The 18,974-nt window shown below is 39.7% G+C and overlaps 1 protein-coding gene across 3 annotated transcripts in view; it reads right to left on the bottom strand.

Moving 5' to 3' along the window:
• SCFD2 (sec1 family domain containing 2) overlaps positions 1–18,974 on the bottom strand; it is a 316,169-nt gene that overhangs the window by 168,781 nt on the left and 128,414 nt on the right. For all 3 annotated transcript variants that reach the window (XM_050947620.1, XM_050947621.1, XM_050947619.1), the window contains exon 5: positions 6,923–7,172. In XM_050947620.1, coding sequence (XP_050803577.1) covers positions 6,923–7,172 — 250 coding nt within the window. The remainder of the gene's footprint in view (positions 1–6,922; positions 7,173–18,974) is intronic.

Genomic DNA, 18,974 nt, shown 5'->3' with positions numbered 1-18,974 from the left:
ACCCACAACCCCCGGGAACCCAGCTGCAGCCCCCTCAGCCCATAAATTTGCACCCCTTCTTCCCCCAGAGCCCAGTGGCAGCGTGCCTCTCAGTCCAGACACCCACACTCCTTACCCACCCCAGTGCTCAGCCACGGGGTGGCCCCCAGCCCAGATACCTGCATCCACTACCCCGCAGAGCCCAGCTGCAGGGCACTCCAGACGCTCTCATCCCTCCTCCCCCAGAGCCCAGCCAGAAGGTTCCCCCCCACCCACACACCTGCTACCCTCCAGAGCCCAGCTGCGGGCCACGTCCCAGACACTCACATGCACCCTGTACCTTCCCAGAGCCCAGGGACGCAGAGGGAGAAACAGTCTGAGGCTGGGTCCCGGGCATGTACAGAGTTTCCTGCATGCCACCTCCTTCCTTCAGGGCATGCCAGGAACTGCAGCTCCCTGGAACCCTCCATCTCTGTCCCCCTCCTCCCAGCAATGTCTTCTATTTGCAAGCTGGGCTCTGTCAGGTCCAGTGCGCCCCAGTGGCAGCCAGAAACTCTGCAGCCCATTTCAGGGGGATGAGGTGGGGAGGAGAATCTGTGCAGAACATTAATTTCTGTGTAAATTGTGCAGTGGCACAGAATTCCCCCAGGAGTATCATACTAAAAGAAAGCACTGGTACAGTGCAATGCATCTGTTCGGGGTTTACTACATCAATGCAGTTATATCAGAACAAATTTCAGCCTCACAATATATAATAAATGTACATTTACACTTTAAAAGGAAAACAAGGATAGAAAATAGAATGACAAGAGTTATTGTTGTGAGAGTATTCCTGACTTCCAAATACTTGATCTTGCAATCTAAATAAAGAACATCAACAAAATACTTTAACACTAGGTTTTGGTATTTAATGTCCCTCAATGCTTTGAAGGACAGGGAGAAGACCGAGAAAGGAAAAATGTGAACCTCTTCAGCTTGCAGATTTTACAAGATCTGCAAGTGAAGAGATATGCCAAGGGGGGCATACTTGGGGTATTGGCTAAGGTTCAGAGTCACAGTTAAGGTCTAGGTTTTGATTTCAGCCTCATCCAAACTAGAACCAGAAAATAAGCTTGGTAAAGGTTTGTACCTGGGGAGTACAGCACAATGCCCCTGAAATTCAAAGGATTCTGATTAATAAGAAGAACGCAGGAAAGGCCATATTAGGTCAGACCAATGGTCCATCTAACCCAGAATCCTGTTTTCTGACAGTACCCAGTCCAGATGTTTCAAAGGGAATAAACAGAACAGGGCAATTATTGAGTGATCCAACTCTGGTCATCTAGTCCGAGCAGTCAGAAGTTTAGGGACACCCAGAGCATGGTGTTGCTTTCCTGACCATCTTAGCCAATAGTCATTGATGCACCTACCCTCCATTAACTTATCTAATTATTTTTTGAATCCAGTTACACTTTTGGCCTTCACAACATCCCATGGCAACGAGTTCCACAAGTTGACTGTGTGTTGTGTCAAGAAGTACCAATACTTCCCTTTTGTTTGTTTTAAATCTGCTGCCTATTAATTTTATTGGGTGACTCCTTGTTCTTGTGTTATGTGAAGGGGTCAATAACACTTCCTCATTCACTTTCTCTACACCAGTCGTGTTTTTACAGATCTCTGCCATATACCCCTTAGTTATCTCTCTTGTAAACTGTACAGTTCCAGTCTTTTTAATCTCTTATCATATGGAAATTGTTCCATACTCTTAATCATTTTTGTTGCCCTTCTCTGTACCTTTTCCAATTCTAAACAAATCTTTTCTGAGATGAGGAAACCAGAACTGCATGCAATTTTCAAGGTGTGCATGTACCAAGGATTTATATAGGGCATTATCATATTTTCTGTCTTATTATCTATCCTTTCCTAATAGTTCCTAACATTCCGCTAGATTTTTTTTGACTGCAGCTGTACATTGAACAGATGCTTGCAGAAAACTATCCACAACGAATCCAAGATCTCTTTCTTCAGTGATGACAGCTAATTTAGACCCCATCATTTTGTATAAATAGTTGAGATTATGTTTTCCAATGTGCATTACTTTGAACTTATCAATACTGAATATCATCTGCCATTTTGTTGCCCGGTCACCTAGTTTAGTGAGGTCCCTTTGTAACTCTTTGCAGTCAACTTTAGACTTAATTATTTTGAGTAATTTTGTATCACCTGCAAGTTTTGCCACCTTATTGTTCACTCCTTTTTCTAGATCATTTATGAATATGTCGAATAACAGTGGTGCCAGGACAGATCATTGGAGACCCCACTATTTATCTTTAGTCCTGCCATTTGTTTCTGATCTTTTAACCAGTTACTGACCCATGAAAGAACCTTCCATCTTATCTCATGACTCATCACTTTGCTTAAGAGCCTTTGGTGTGGGACCCTGTCAAAAGCCTTCTGAAAGTCCAAGTACACAATATCAACTGGATCACTCTTGCTGACTGCCTCAAAGAATTCTAATAGATCGGTGAGGCATGATTTCCCTTTACAAAAGCTTTATTGACTCTTCCCCAACACATCATGCTCATTTATGTGTCTGATAATTCTGTTCTTTACGAGTTTCAAACAGTTTTCCTGGGGCTGACGTCAGGCTAACTGATCTGTAATTGCCAGCATCACCTTTGGAGCCTTTTTTAAACACTGGCCTTACATTAGCTATCCTCCAATAATCTGGTACATAACAAATGTTAGCCTTCATATAGTGGTTTTCATCTGTAGCTCCCAAAGTGATTCACAAAAGATTGGTATCAATTCATTTTACACACTGGAAGCTGAGACACAAAGAAAGTAAGTGACTTGCCCAAGGTCACACAGTGAGTCTGTAGCAGTCAGGAACAGCACACTTAAGTCTTGACCACTGGAACATGCTGCCTCTCTTCTAGTTCATAGTTCTGGCCCTGTTTTACTTATAGGTAAGGCTAAGATTTTGTCAAGGTTATGTTTAGTAAAAAAAATCACAGCCAGGTCACAGGCAATTAACAATAATTCACAGAAGTCGTGACCTGTCTATGACTTTTGCTGCTGCGGGTCCATGGTTTCCCCTGCCACCATGGTGGCTGGGAGCTGTAGGGTTCCCTCTCTTCCGGCAGCATCTGAAAGCTGCAGGGGGGCTGCTGGGTGCTACAGGGTGACCATATTTCCCAAAGAGACAATGGGACACCCCCAGCTGCTCATCCGAGGCATCTCCCCCCCCTCCCCCCCGGCAAAGCTGCTGCCCATCATGGGAACCCTGAGGAGGGCCCCCTCAGGAGTCTGTCACTTGTCGCTAGAACCTTGCAGGGGGCCCCCTGTATCTGCTGTTACCTGTCACTGGAACCCTGCCAGGGCTCCGCGGGCTGCCAGCTACAGAGTTCCACAGTCCATGGGACTGAAGAAGAGAATGTCATGGAAGTCTCTGGAAGTCACGGATTCCATGACCTCTGTGACATAAACATAGCCTTATTTATAGGTTCTTTAACTTTAGAGCTAACTTTGCTGCAAACTTAGGTGGCCTATATAGGCCACCTAATTACCACTATTTATTTATGATGTTACACTTCATTGTTAGTATGTTGTACATAAATGGTTAATTCTAACACTTTCCCAGTCCTTTCTGCATTTGTCCTGTGGAAAACCTAGTATGTGATCATGTAATTAAAGACCATATCATAATTCATACTCAAGGAAGCTGAATTAAGCTTGCACAGGCAACCTAAATACCGGCATTCCCTAACTTTCAAGTGCTTGACTTAGCAAACTCAATAACATTATTTTAACACAGGCTTTTGGTATGAAATTTCCTAAGGTTGATAATAACAAGCCTCTGATCATGTTTCATCAGCAGGATCTGAACCATGAACCTTCAGCACTGCTAGTAGTTGAGCTTCAGGACTAACTTTGGTAGCTGGCAGCAGCACCAGCCTTATCTCAGAAGGTGGATGGACTGCGGGGACAGGACCAAGGGGCGGTTGGGGGAAATGTGGTCTGGTTGTATCTCCCCACTTTGGGAGTCATAGGAACTCCAGCCCCCTCTGGTACCACCAAAAGGGATAAATGTTGCAAAGTGCTGGGTCCATGTGTGTATGCGTAAGGCACACGCAACCTTAATTTTGGCTTTTCCTGTCTTGAATATTTAACTATGCAATTTTAATGTTCTCCAACAATTTATTTTTATGCAATTCTCAAATAAGAGATAAAAAGCATGTTTCCCTTTGTTCTACTAATGAAAAGAAATGTATTAAAGCTGGTTGGAGTTTAACTGAGTTTTGCAACCATTCAAAAGCAAACCATACTTTTTAATTTAAAAAAAAATGAGATATTATAATTGGAATATTCCAGATCCACAGTTGGTGTAAACCAGCTCAGCTACACTGACTTCAAGGAGAGATGCCAATTTACACAGCTAAGAATCTAGACCCAATATTCTTTTTCACAAGATCCTTCTATGTCTGTAGGCCAATTTTTGTTCTTTTTAGTTAGTCCAATAAAATGCCACCAACAGCTTGTTGTTTGTTTTTCTTTGTGATTGGGCTAGCAGAACTGACACTTCTAAATAAAGTACAAACCACAGAACTGCAACAGGTCAAAAAACATGCCAGCAAGCAAACTATACATTATATGGTAAATCACAGACAGACGCACACACACAGAATGACCAGCATTTCATCCATATTTCTTCAGGTAACTAAGGAACTGCAGGAGCATAATATAACTAATACATATACTAAGAAACAGTTCTGTACCTCTTTAAAAAATAGCCTTTTACACTCACAATTTGTCTCCTAATGATGTGTTTGTAATGTTTCATACATATCAGCAGGTTGCACGGGCAACTGGCCTTCGTGATCCACAATTAACTTGACTGTGAATGAAACCCTTTATCTGAAACAAAAGTCTTTATAACACATCAGCATGAACTTTTCAAAACTTTTAGTAAACAGCTAAAACCCTCCAAACTAGTCAAGGTATATTATGCAGACAGACAGCTCAGTTTTCAAATGCTTAAATTATGAGATCCAGCTCCATACTAGTACAAAAATATTTTGATGATTAGGAGCACATCTCAAACTCCACTGTCCAAAGATTATGTCTGCAATGTGAAAACAAAGAATTGCTTTTTCAAAATACAACCTATTTGTACTTGGACTTTCATTTATCATTTTTTATTTGTTTGTTTCCTTGAACATCCTGACATTCGCTTCTACTTAGCAAACCTATAAACACACAAAACACTGGAAAAAAAGTAAGGAAATCTACGTAGAAAATATGGAAATATAGTTAGAATTTAACATTACTTGGTGAATACTGTGAAGAGCTTACTCCAGTCCAATGAGCTATGTAATCCACTCTCTATTTGTACTAGCAACTTTGATGGACTGTGAGACTGTAGAGGGCAATGAACAAACTTTCTGTGCAAATCAGAAAGCAGTTTCCCTGCTGATTCTTCATGAAATTAAATGTTAAATAATGCAGCCCCTCCCCATTTTCTTTTTTTGTTAGTCACAATTAAAGAAAATTATAAAACAGTGACTTGAAACATGGATCAACAGAAGAAAAACTTAAACATGGAGTTCTGCACAGGAGGGTTCGGTTTTCACTACATCCAACAGTGAATACCTCTGACGTCATTTGGAAACACTATATTAGCACAAGACAATCAGCATGCACTGAAAAAACTGTCATAGAAATGGAATGCAAGAAATATAGAACACACACACACACTCTCTCTCTCTCTCTCTCACACACACACACACACACACACACACACACAGAAACTTAAGGGCAAAATGGGCAAACTACAAGCAGTATGCCACTAACAGTAATATCGCTAATCCAAGTCCCCCTGAAATCAATGGAAAGGCTCTAACTATCTTCACTGGGCTTTGGAGCAGCGTGTAAGTGCATGATACTTGTGTAACTACATTTAAGGTGGAACACGCACCTCCCATTCCTGCACTCACAAAAATAATCTTCAGAGTTTCTATACATGTGGAAATGTACTGGCATAATTATTTTGGTATAATTTTACTGCTATAGTTAGAGCAATATAAATCCCTGTGTGGACACGCTTATTCCAGAATAAGAGTGTCACTTTATGATTAATTTATACTGTTTCCAGAGTGACAAACATGGAGAGTTACAGTGATATAACTACAGTGGTAAAATTATGCCAAAAACTTAGACTGTTAGTACTTTGGGGCAGGGACTGGCTTTTTGTTCTGTCACCTAACACAATGGTCTATGACTGAGGCTCCTAAGCACTAATGCAGTACAAATAATAATTATACCTGCGAACAAGTAGATGAACCCATGGTAGATGGGCAACACAGCCCCCCTTTCATTCTGAAATACTACTCTCCTGCTACAGTTCTAGTGCTTACAATCTTTTTTAACAATTTTTAAGTATATGGCAAGGACAACTGCAAGTTATTACTTGGCAATTCTACACGCACTAATAAGTTATAGCGTCTGCCAAAAAGGTCTCACTATGCTTATTACTTCTGTAAAAAATTCAATGTTAGTTTTAGACACAACTCTTTTTTTATGACAGACTGGGCAGTTCCTAGCATTCACAACTTTGTGGTTCGCTGAACATGTTTCCAGGATTAATTTTGACTTTCCAAGGTCAACTTTACACTGATCAATGTAAGAAAACTGGGGAAAAGATTACTTTATGAAAACATACAAACTTAACTACTCTTTAACAAAAAAAGAACAAATTACAGAACTTTCACCAGACTCAGCACTATTCAGGATAACCTGTCAGCATTTGGCTTTTGTGCACATCAGTGATGGAATAATCCACAGGAAATCCTCATGCTTACTCACATACCCTAACCACCACAGACAACTCACACTGTTTCTATGCTTTCTTTAGGTACAAATTTCATACCTACTGTTTTTTCATTGCACTGAAATATAAACTCACCTGTTATTTTTTGCAGTAAGGAAGATAGTTCTGGTTCATCACAAAGAGTCTGGACTAATGCTTTTTTCACCTCTCCTTCAGCTTTATCCAGCTCTTTTCCAGCTTTGATTTCCCCAACCACAGAGTAAATATACACCAGCAAGACAAGGAAATCTTCTGAGGTATAGTCATTAGCTGTCCTCTCATTATGAGACTTGATCATAGGCAATAACTCGTTCAAAACACTGGGTATCTCTGACTCACCAATATTCTGAAAACAGAGAAGAGAAGATCTTGGTTTCCATAATATAAACAGGTCATTTTTTGTCACCATCAGACAGATGCTGCTGCCTATGTGTGGGAACAGCTCTGAGTTCTTCTGCAAGGCTGCTCAACTGTTTTCAGATTCTTCCTGACAACCATTTCTTCCACACTGCCATCAAAAAACAAACCAAGTAATTTATTTAAAACAAATCCAAGCACTGTCTCCTCCATTATGCCATGAACTAACCTTTATGGAGCAACTGCATAATCTCATTGATGTTGCCCCTCTCCGTCTGTTACTCTCTTCACTGCATCAAATTTGTAAGCTCCTTGGGGCAAGGATTGTGTCATCTCACCTGGACTGTGAGAAGGCTAGCGCACTCTTGGGAGTACTTGCAGAGTAACACATTCCTCAGCATAAGTAATGGCGATGGACTCGGGCCCTAGAAGTTTTTCTGTCTGTGTTAACCTATCTGAATATTTTCCAGTTTTTCAATTAGAGTTTCTTTCAGACACAATTACTATGTATTATACACACACAAAATCTTAAAGAAGTTTTTATTAAGGTTGCAAAGTCAAGTCCTCAAAAGCTAGGAAATGCCAGAATTAAAGTTGCCTGTGATGCTCTAATCTGACTCCCTGTTGTATCATGCGTTATGATAGTCTTCCTCCCCGTCCCCCAGAGCATGTTCAGTCACTCTGTGAGATAGTGCATGTGCTATCTGGTCAGCACTATGACCTGGGAGGGGTTGGAGCATACTCAGTAAGGACAAAATCTTCAGAGACTTCAGCTTCTAATACTGAAGAAGTCTCTGTGCGCAAACTACAATTTTTCAAAGACTTATAAATTGGACAAGTCTGAAGCTGGATCTGCCTGACTCTGTTCAGGCATAGCAGTGTACCTGGAAAGAATGTAACCCGTGGTGGTTTTTAATTATTAGCTTAGCTTTAATTCTGTAAAATTCACTGTGTTTTTGGAAAGCAGTATGTTTTTGGTGACACAAATTATTTCATGTGTATGTATACACTGATGCTATTATTTCAGATCACTATTGATCCTAAAATGGAAGATGACACAACTGAAGAAAAACAGTTGTAAAGAGCTGGATGGAGGAAGCCATCTGCAGTGAACAACAAGAAGTTTTTATTGGTCCCATAAACACCAATAAAAAAATCAGGCACAAATTCTCAAACAGAATAAGTTCTTTTTTGCACGCACCCTGTTTAAGTGTACATGTCCTCTAAAACGGATGTGTTGCTTGGGAACATACAAAATAGAGCATGTTCACCTAGTTGAGAGCACACAAAGGAACCTAGAATAAATATGTGCAAAATTGCACACAAACTTGATTGAAATTTTGGCCCAGACTTTTAAAGGTATTTAGGCATTGCGGTGTTCAGCACTGCAACAGCTAGCTAATTCAGGAACCTATGTTTCATGTTCAAATGTGATTAAGGCACTTAGGAGCCTAAATACCATTGACTGTCAATGACTAAATGTGTTTAAAAACCTGAGCCTTTCCACCTATATTTACATAACATTTACTAAAGAAAGGGTATAAGTTAAACTTAACAACATGTCTTCAAAGAAAAAGGAAAGAAATAATAACTTAAGCAGCTACAATCAACTGTTGAAGTTTAAAACATGCATTTGGATTTTTGGATTATGATCTATTTTGAAATGTTTTTTCTTCTCTCTTGGGAAATAGTGTTACAGTGAATTTCAAATTTAAATGTCACATTTAAAAGGCTATTTTGTGTAAACAGGCCAGTTGGACTGTAACCTCCATGAAATAAGGGACTAGCCACCTCTTTTCCAACCAGAATACCACAGAGAGATGGGAAATTTGTCTCAAACAAAACCCTTAGCAGTTTGTCATTATCTAACCACCTCTAACATGATTAAGGAGCTCTCTGTGCCTCGTTACAATCAATCAATTACGCTGATTGAACAGCTCCTAAAACACAAGTTTTAAAAATGCAACTGCACATGACCTAAATTTCCTGTTGGCAATGTAGGCCTCAGGTTAGCCCTGTTTGTCTATCACCAAGAGAGCCAATAAAAACAAGTCAATCCTAAACTTTCCAAAGGCTCCATAAAGAACGCTCACAATGTTCAAGTTGGCACCAAAGTAGAATCAGACTCTACCCCCTCTCCTCAATTGCACTGTTTGGACATTTTAAGCCTATGATTGAACATTCTTCAGACTCCAAAGACAGTTAGTTAGTGATAGATTTTTTTTCCCTTTCCCCTCACCCCTTCCTTTCTCTTTCTTTAAAAAAAAAAAAACAAAAAAAACCTTGAGCTGAGCAATAATTTACTATCCCTAAAGGCAAATGAACTGATGTCAGTTTGCTGACTTCTGCTAAAGCTCTGTTTTTGGTAGATTGGAGAACACAGGAGAAAGTAAAAATATAATTTTCAATTTCCAAAGAGCAGCAAAGAATCCTGTGGCACCTTATAGACTAACAGACGTTTTGGAGCATGAGCTTTCGTGGGTGAATACCCACTTCCTCTGATTCACCCACGAAAGCTCATGCTCCAAAACGTCTGTTAGTCTATAAGGTGCCACAGGATTCTTTGCTGCTTTTACAGATCCAGACTAACACGGCTACCCCTCTGATAATTTCCAAAGAGTGAACATGATATTATGCTTCAAAAATTACATTTAAAACTGACTTCAAGAATCTACAGCATTGAAGAAGGAGTATAATAAATAATAAAAAGAAAATATTTTCCCCTTCTGTAGAACTTTTTAACCAAGGACAATTATTGTAAATATTAATTAACCCTATGTAAATCTTGTCCAGTAGGCATCATTACACACCTTTCCTCGTTTGGGAAGCTGAAGTTCGGAGGGGTTCAGTGACTTACAGAAAAGTTTGTAGAAGCTCAAGTCTCCATTCATTTATTGTCATCCCATAACACTACAAAAGCGGGGGCCAATTTATGTACTGTCCCCACTGTGAGATTTCAGCAGAAATTGTTACATAAGATCTTTGCAACATGTACAAATACATAAGATCACAGAAGCTAGAGCAGGAAAACACTAGTCCACGCAATCCCATCTCTTTCAAATCCATACCATTAGATGGCATGTGTATGTTTTACCTCTTTAATAGAGGTTTGCTTGTGTCAATGACAGAGGTGGACAGGAAAGGTTAGTGAGTGCCGGGAGGACCAGAATCTGAGATAGCTTTTTCTGTTTCCTCTTTGGAAGGAACAGAAATTGTCAAGAAGTGAACCTTTTCCCCCAAATTAAGACATTCAGAAATATTTTATAATACGTAGTATGCTCCAAATGTAAAAGTACATATTCTCTCCTGATACTAGCTCTGAAGTACCATGCTGTTGAGTGCAGGATAACCAGATGAGCATCTAATGTGTTCAGTTTCCTAATGTTGCAGTACATGATTTATAACGTCTCACTCAATTTTCAGTTGGTTTTTGCAAAAAGTTTTAGATGGGAAATTTAAGATGCAGTTGTGTAATAGAACCCATTGTCAACAATACCACCTTCACGTTTCAAAATGGCATATTAATTTTTTTATTCTAATTTTGAATAATGTTTAATTTATTATATCTTTGTAGCAAATGTCAAACAGACTTTGTAAGTAAAAACTGATATGAATAACTTTTGTCTGTGCCCTATGTATGTAAAATGGATTTTCTCAGAACTACTCAATGATAAATCTGTCATAAGCAAACCAAATTTGTGTTAGTCTGTGGTATGCAACTCTTCCGTTGCTGCTTGTTCTCTTTTTGCTTATTCTCAAAATAGGTAAATTTACAATCCATCCTCCCGCCCCCTCTCCAACCCCCCCCCCAAAAACAACACACACTGTAATGAGGACTGCATCATCATCCTACCATGACCCTGAAGGCCACATTTTCTATCCATGAAAAGGAACACCTTGCTCCACTTATTTTTAATGTGTCAGTGCAGTTCTTGGAGACTGCTATTTCAGCATGCAATTCTCCAATCTCCATCTTCATCCAAGCATTTAAATTAAATGAAGACAGAGCTGAGCATGTATTCCAAGGGCTTCACCCTTATATTAAAAATGATGGCTGCATTGCAGAACTCCATGGACATGGACATGCACAGAGTCCCACAGACCCCAAAGAGGGGGCAGATCTCGGCAGTTGGCTGACAATGTGTCACTGACATTCTTAGAGGGAGCCACATGGGTTTGGGGTGGAATGGCACTGCCCTCCTTAGAGAACATCCAGAGCCCTTCATCCACAAGAAACACCTTCTTTTCATTCCTCTTCTACCATGCCCTATGGCAGTTCCATGGGAGCTCCTGCAGTGGTAACCTCAGTAAGAATAGAGACCCAGTCAGGGTAAGAAGGAATTCACTCTCTTCAGCTGCTCAGCAGGTCATGACTCCAGAGACGCTCCAGATCTATTCAACACCCCAAGATTTGGCCTATTAGTATGTAGCTCCCCTTAGTGAGAGTAATGGGACCTGTGTGCCTCCTACTCTCATTAAACCAGGTCAGGATTTAGCCCTTATAGAGTGACTGCAATGAGTTACATCTAGTGTGACTTAACATACTAACAAAACATTCAAAATAAGATCTTATCAAGTAAATTATGCTTCTCAAGATAAGACACAAGAAGCCACTGTAGTTTATTATTTATGTAGCATTCTATAAATAAAAGCATCTTCTTTGTATCTTTTGATTTTAAATGCTCGGAGAAGGGCATCGGGGCGGGAGGGAGGAGGGAACGAAAGAGAAAAGGGAAATCAAAAACATTACACACACACAGTCCTTAAAAATATAGCTCTCCCTCATATGGTGACTCTTAACCTGACAAGGTCCAAATGTGAAAGACACAATTATTCACATAGGGCATTCAAAATAAGGATGGATTCTTCTCTTTAGTTGAAATATATTTGGCTTCTGCCTCTCTGATGTTATTAATTTACAGTAAAATATTATCAAGTTTGAGTGGAATGGAGTTAAATTTGGGTCTAATCAGAAGGCTGTCCTCATAGCGAGGAGATTTGAGAGGTATGCACTCACTTCCACCTCTAACAGAAAACTTTTTAAGTTTTCAGAAACCCTTCAATTATGCCATAATCTGCAAGATCTTTCCCAAATGCAATTTACCTGTTTAATCTGAGACGATATTAAGGACATCCTGACCATGCCCTCACGTCTCATAATGTCTGAGATTGAATGCAAGAAATCAGGCAGGGTCCCAAGTACTGAGCAGGGAACCTAACACAGAGTCAAGACATTTAACTTCCCTGTCTCAACCCCAGGTTTACACAAGGGTTGGACTGACAGGCTCCAGCTTTGTGGACAGAATGGAGAAAAGCCCGATCCCAGCAGTTGTGGAGACAAAAAGGAAGCAGATGAGGCATTCAGCAAGCTTGCAGTGGCTTGGGGGCAGAGGGGTAGTATGTGCTGCTGAAGAAGGCCATTTCCGGGTAGAAAGATATAAATAACTAAGAGTGAAGGCAGAGATGGCTCTGCATTCTGCTGTGCAGATGACTGGAGTTGTGACTGATCAGCTTGCTGCTCTTGGGGCCAGTAAAGAGAGAATACTGCTCCTGGTGAAGGGCAATGGTTCTAGCATGATCCTCAGGCTTAGCCAGACTCCTCTGTCTTTGCTCTTAATGTCCTCTCCCCCTGGAGGCTGCTCCTTAAGTTGTCAAACCTGTCTTCCTCCTAAAGCTGGGTGCTTACTGGCCATTTCAGCCCTTTAAACACTGGCATTCGGGAGCGATACCCTCAAAACTTCTGAGATTCAGGTTTCCCCATTCTCATCATTTCCTCTACGGTGAAACTTTGCTTGAGGATGCCTATTTCAGCATAGTTTAGGGCCTTGCCTGTCAAAGGATGCTGGTCCCTATCTCTCTCCTGTTATCTCTTCCCAGTTTCACACCCTCCCACCCCAATAATCCTACACACAATCTCAAATTAAACTGGTACATGGCATTTAAAATGCAAACACAATCACACCGATTGGAGGTTTATTTAAAGAAGGGGAAATGTTGATTGGGGCACAAAGAAAATGTTGACACACTGTAAAAATTAGGTTTTAGCACTGAGCCAATAACTCCTGAGATCTATTCCCAGCTGTGCCACTAAATCACAGTACTATATGAAACTGAGTAAGTCGATAAACCAGTTTGGGCAGAATTTTCAGAAGGGGCCAGCAGCTCCCAACGAGCACTTCTGAAAATTCAGCCACTTCTTTAGTTGCCTAAATGGGAGCTGAGATGATTTAAAAATCTGGCCCCATATACTTCAGATTCCACATAAAACAAGATACTTGCCTACAATACCTTACAAGAGTGATGTAATGATGAAAATGCTTTACAGACTTAACTAGTGGAAGATGAAAAGCTCCTTGTAATTTATAGAGCTAGTTGGAAAATGTTATTTCAAATTTTCTTGGAAATTCAAATACTGAAATATTTTGGCCAAACTGCAAACAATTTCAATTAAGAAATGCTGCTATAGTGCATTGTTATGCTTATAGTTCAGAAGCCTCATGCACCTATTCTTCTCTATAAGCTAGGATCCTTGTATGGACTACTTCTATTATAGACCACGGTCACACTTCATGGTGAGAGGAGGCGGTTGCATCACGCGAGCCTGCAGCCATGGTGCATCATGCAACATGCAGTCTGGCTGGGAAGCCCCAACCCACAGAGGAGAACGGGGAGATGAGGCAACTGAATTATATCTCCCATGAGGTACTGCAGCAGCATAATCAAATCCAAATAGTTTGTTTCCAGCTGAAATATTTCAGTTTTCAAGTGTTTAGTTTCTCTTCAAAAATTTATGTGGAAAGCAAAAACATTTAGGGGAAAAAAAGTATTTGGTCAAAGACCCAATTTTCTGCCAAAAAACTGTTTTGGTGGAAAATTTTCAGCCAGCCCTATGAGGCACAACACTCAAAATCTAATTTAAACAACAAAAGAGTTTTTAAAAATTCAGCATTATTAATATACTCTGTTCTTAACCTGCCCTGCCTCATCTAAGTTTGCCACCTGACATAACTGGTGATAAATGAGTGGAATTCTATGGACTACTTTGGAGCTACACCTATTTACACCAACGGAAGATCTGGGCTAGGGTAGCTATATAAGGCCTGATAGAGAAAAAAAAATACAGAAAAGAATACCAGATCTTTTATGATGTTGGTGTTTACTGCGTAACAGAATGACCTATCAAAGGGAAATAATAACTCATTGCACTAAGCTAAAAGCATTAAATTTATAAACTTCTGGCCAGTGGTTTTCTTGACTGTGTCTCTTCTACAATTCCAAGCACACTGTTGACACATAAATAATAGTTAACACACAATAATGAAAGCATTTGAAACAAGCTGCTCAAGCCACAACATTTTGTAACAATGGATGGATGGAACCGTATTTTGAGTTATTAAGGACAGATCTAGCCGATCTTCATGCCCTGAAAAAGATTATTTTCAGATTTGGTTAAGCTGCATAACCAGTTATGGAAATATACGTCATTACTTTTTTACCTAATTTCCAGAGGCCATACCAAACCCTTTTTGAACAGTATAATTAATACTGCCCTTTACTTCCTTTCTCTCCCACCTCGCTTTCTCTGCCTCTCCAGAACTCCCCAATTGCTTAAGTGGCAATTTCCTGCTTTCATTAAACTCACATCATCTTCAATCATTTCTTGTTTCTCTTTAGTTATATGCCTGTCAGATTCAGTTGTTAATTGTTATATCATACCTGCAAGGCTTAAATATGTGTTCTAATAAAAATTAAATACCCTTAGTTGTCCAACACAAAGGCTCATAATAAACTTACAAATAATTAATCTGCTAGTAGACACAGTGCAAAAATCAATCCATCTCAGGGAGTTATGCTGTCTGGCAATGTATCATTGTATCACAATGTCCAGTTTCTCTTGGTCTCTCTTTGGAAATAATATAAGTTTACAGCTGTGTTAAGATATTTTAATGAGTTCATGGGGGCCCAATAGCAACAGGATGCTAAAAAAAAAAAAGAAAAGAGATATAAAATAAGTCTGGATTTTATTAGGCAAATCTCTGCTAGCATAAGAACAATTTTACTTAAAACCCTGAGGGTATGTATACACTGCAATAAAACACCCGCGGCTGGCCTGTGTCAGCTGACTTGGGCTCATGGGGATCAGGCTGCGAAGCTATAAAATTGCAGTGGAGACACCTCAGAGCAGGCTGGGGCCTGGGCTCTGGGATCCCATGAAGGGAGAGGGTCCCAGAGCCCAGGTTCCAGTCCAAACTTGGATGTCTACATTGCAACTTTATAGCCCCACAAGCCCAAGTCGGCTGACAGAGGCCCAGCCATGGGTGTTTTACTGAAGCATAGACATACCTTGAATGTCCAACAGAAGAGAATCATCGACCAGGAAACAATTAATGTGGGCTTCAGTCCAACCCTGCTAGGTCAAAAGCCTTTAGCCATAATGGCTTTCCAGAGGGCATGCTTAGAATAACCATGAATCAGCAAGGTGAGCAAATCTGTCAGAAATATGGGAGGAAGCAATATGTAAACTACCAGCTGCAAGGGGGCTACAGATTTACGTGATGGGAATATGAGAGCAACAGTGAACTGCAGCCAAGGAACATTAGACTAAGAGTAATGGGTGCTTCGATACTACAGTATAGGCCCATTACTAGACAAAGATGGTAAAAGAGAAAGAAGAGTTACATAAATATTTCTGTTGTGTATTTGGAAAAAAACAGGATGTACCACATGAGGACATTTAATTACTTTCCAGTCCATTAGTAACTGAGGAGGAGGGTAGACAACATCTACTAGGGATAATAATTTTTTAAATCATCACCCCCAGGTAACTTGCACCCAAGAGTCCTAAAACATTTGACTGAGAAGCATCTCTAGCCCACAAAGTTAATTTTCAAAACATCTTGGAATACCAGGGAAACTCCAGATGACTGAAGAGTGTTAATGTTGTGCCATTATCTAAAAGGTTAAGTGGAGTGACCCAGATAACTACAGGCCAGTAAGTCTGATATCAATCCTGGGCAAAATAATGGAAAAAACTGATACAGTATTCAACTGATAAAGAATTAAAGGAGTATAGTTAATAGCAGTCAACATGGTTTTACGGAAACAGGTCTTGTTTAACCAACTTGATTTCATTCTTTGATTAGATTACACTTTCACTTGATAAAAGGTAATTATGTAAATGAAACATTCTTAGGGGCATAAGGTGCATAAGGTGTTTGACTTAGTACCTCATGGCATTCTGATTATTGATATTGTATAGTGCTATTTTTTTAGAGCACATATTAAATGGATTAAGAGCTGGCTAACTGACTGATTGCAAAAAGTAGGTTTCAGTGGGGAATTATAATTGAATGGGATCAGTCCAACACTAGGCCTAATGCTATTTATTATTTTCATAGATGATCCTGAATTAAATATAAAAGCATAAGAATGGCCATACTGGGTCAGAACAATGGTTCATCTAGCCCAGTGTTCTGCCTCCCGACAGTAGCCAATGCCAGATGTTTCAAAGGGAATGAACACAGGAGGACAACCATCAAGTGTTCCAATCCTTGTTGTCCAGTCCCAGCATCTAGCAGTCAGAGGCTTAGGGACACCCAGAGCAGGGGGTTGTGTCCTTAACCATCTTGGCTAATAGCCACTGATCATCCTATCCTCCATGAACTTATCAAATTCTATCTTGAATCCAGTTATAGTTTTGTCCTTGACATCCTCTGGCAACAAGCTCTGCAGATTGACTCTGCATTGTGTCAAGAAGTACTACCTTTTGTTTGCTTTAAACCTGCTGCTTATCAGTTTCATTGAGTGACCTGGGCAAGGGCCAGGGAAGGGTTCTTGCATTAAGTGAAGGGGTAAATAACACTTCCGTATTCACTTCATACCATTCATGATTTTTTCACCTCTTATCATATTCCCCCACTTGGTCGTCTCTTTTGTAAGATGAACAGTTCCAGTCTTTTTAATCTCTTCTCATATGGACGTTGTTCCATGCCCCTTTATCATTTTTGCTGCCCTTCTCTGTACCTTATCCAATTCTAATATATCCTTTTCTGAGATGGGGAGACCAGAACTACATGCAATATTCAAGGTGTGGGTGTACCATGAATTTATATAGTGGCATTATCATATTTTCGGTCTTATTATCTATCCCTTTCCTAACAGTTCCTAACATTTTGATTTCCACTGCACAGTGAGCAAATGGTTTCAGAAAACTATCTACAATGACTCCAAGAACTCTTTTTGGAATGATAACAGCTAATTTAGACCCCATCATTTGGTATGTATCGGTGGGATTATGTTTTCCAATGTGCATTTCACTTTACTCATCAACACTGAACGTCATCTAGCATTTTGTTGTCCAGTCACCAACTTTACTGAGAGATCCTGTTGTAACTCATTACAGCCAGCTTTAAGCTTAACTATTTTGAGTAATTTTGTATCCTCTGCAAAGTTTATCATCTCACTGTTTACTCTTTTTTCAATATTATTTATGACTGACTATGTTGAACAACACAAGCACCAGTACAGATCCCTGGGGGCAACACTATTTACCTCTCTCCTTTCTGATAACTTACCATTTATTCCTATCTTTAACTAGATACTGATTTATGAGAGGACCTACCCTCTTACTCTATGACTGCTTAGTTTGCTTAAGAGTCTTTGGTGAGAGACCATGTCAAAGGTTTTCTGAAAGTCAAAGTGCAATATATCCACCAGATCCCCCTTGTCCACATGCTTGTTGATGCCATCAAAGAATTCACACAGATTAGTGAGGCATGATTTCCCTTTACAAAAAAGTGTGTAGTCTCTTCCTCAACAAAATGTGTTCATCTATGTGTCTGATAATTCTGTTCTTTATTAGTTTTAATCAACTGACACTCAACCAATTATCATTGCTGATAAAATTTGTGGATGACAAAGACTGGCAGAGTTTCATGAAGATGATAATCGTGAAGATAGGATTGCACAGTAAACAGCCATTTTAAACAAAATATGTTTTAATACAGCCAAATGCAAAGTTATCTATCAAGGAACAAGGAACGCAAGCTGTATTTAAAGAATGAGGGACTATATTTTGGAAAGAATTCATGATTCTAAGAAATGGTAATGGGGAAAGCAGCACAATAAATATAACGGATTTCAAGCAAACTCAGGGAGTTGGTAGCTAAGATCCCATGGGAAGCCAGTCTAAGGGGAAAAACAGTTCAAGTGAGTCGGCAGTTTTTCAGAGAGACATTATTAAGGTCACAAGAGCAAACTATCTCACTGAGTAGGAAAGATAGGAAGTATGGCAAGAGACCACCCTGGCTTAACCAGGAGATCTTCAATGACCTGAAATTCAAAAAAGAGTCCTACAAAAAGTGGAAATTACAAAGGATGAATATAAACAAATAAGATAAGTATGAATAAGACAAAATTAGAAAGGCCAAGGCACAAAACGAGATTAACCTAGTTAGAGACATAAACGATAACAAGAAAACATTCTACAAATACATTAGAAGTAAGAGGAAGATGAAGAACAGGGTAGGCCTGTTACTTAATGAGGGGGAAAAACAATAACAGAAAAAGTAGAAATGGGAGAAATGCTAAAGGACTTTTTTTGTTTCAGTTTTCATCAAAAAGGTTAGCAATGATTTGACATCTAACATAGTGACTGTCATTGAAAATAAGGTAGGATCAGAGGTTCAATTAAGGAAAAACAGGTTAAAAATTACTTAGACAAGTGAGATGTCTTCAAGTCACTAGGGCCTGATGAAATACATTCTAGAACACTCAGGGAGCTGACTGAGCA

Source organism: Gopherus flavomarginatus, chromosome 3 (genome assembly GCF_025201925.1).
Source record: "Gopherus flavomarginatus isolate rGopFla2 chromosome 3, rGopFla2.mat.asm, whole genome shotgun sequence".
NCBI lineage: Eukaryota > Metazoa > Chordata > Testudines > Testudinidae > Gopherus > Gopherus flavomarginatus.
Note: the sequence above shows the minus strand (reverse complement) of the source record. Positions and strands in the feature narration are given on the sequence as shown.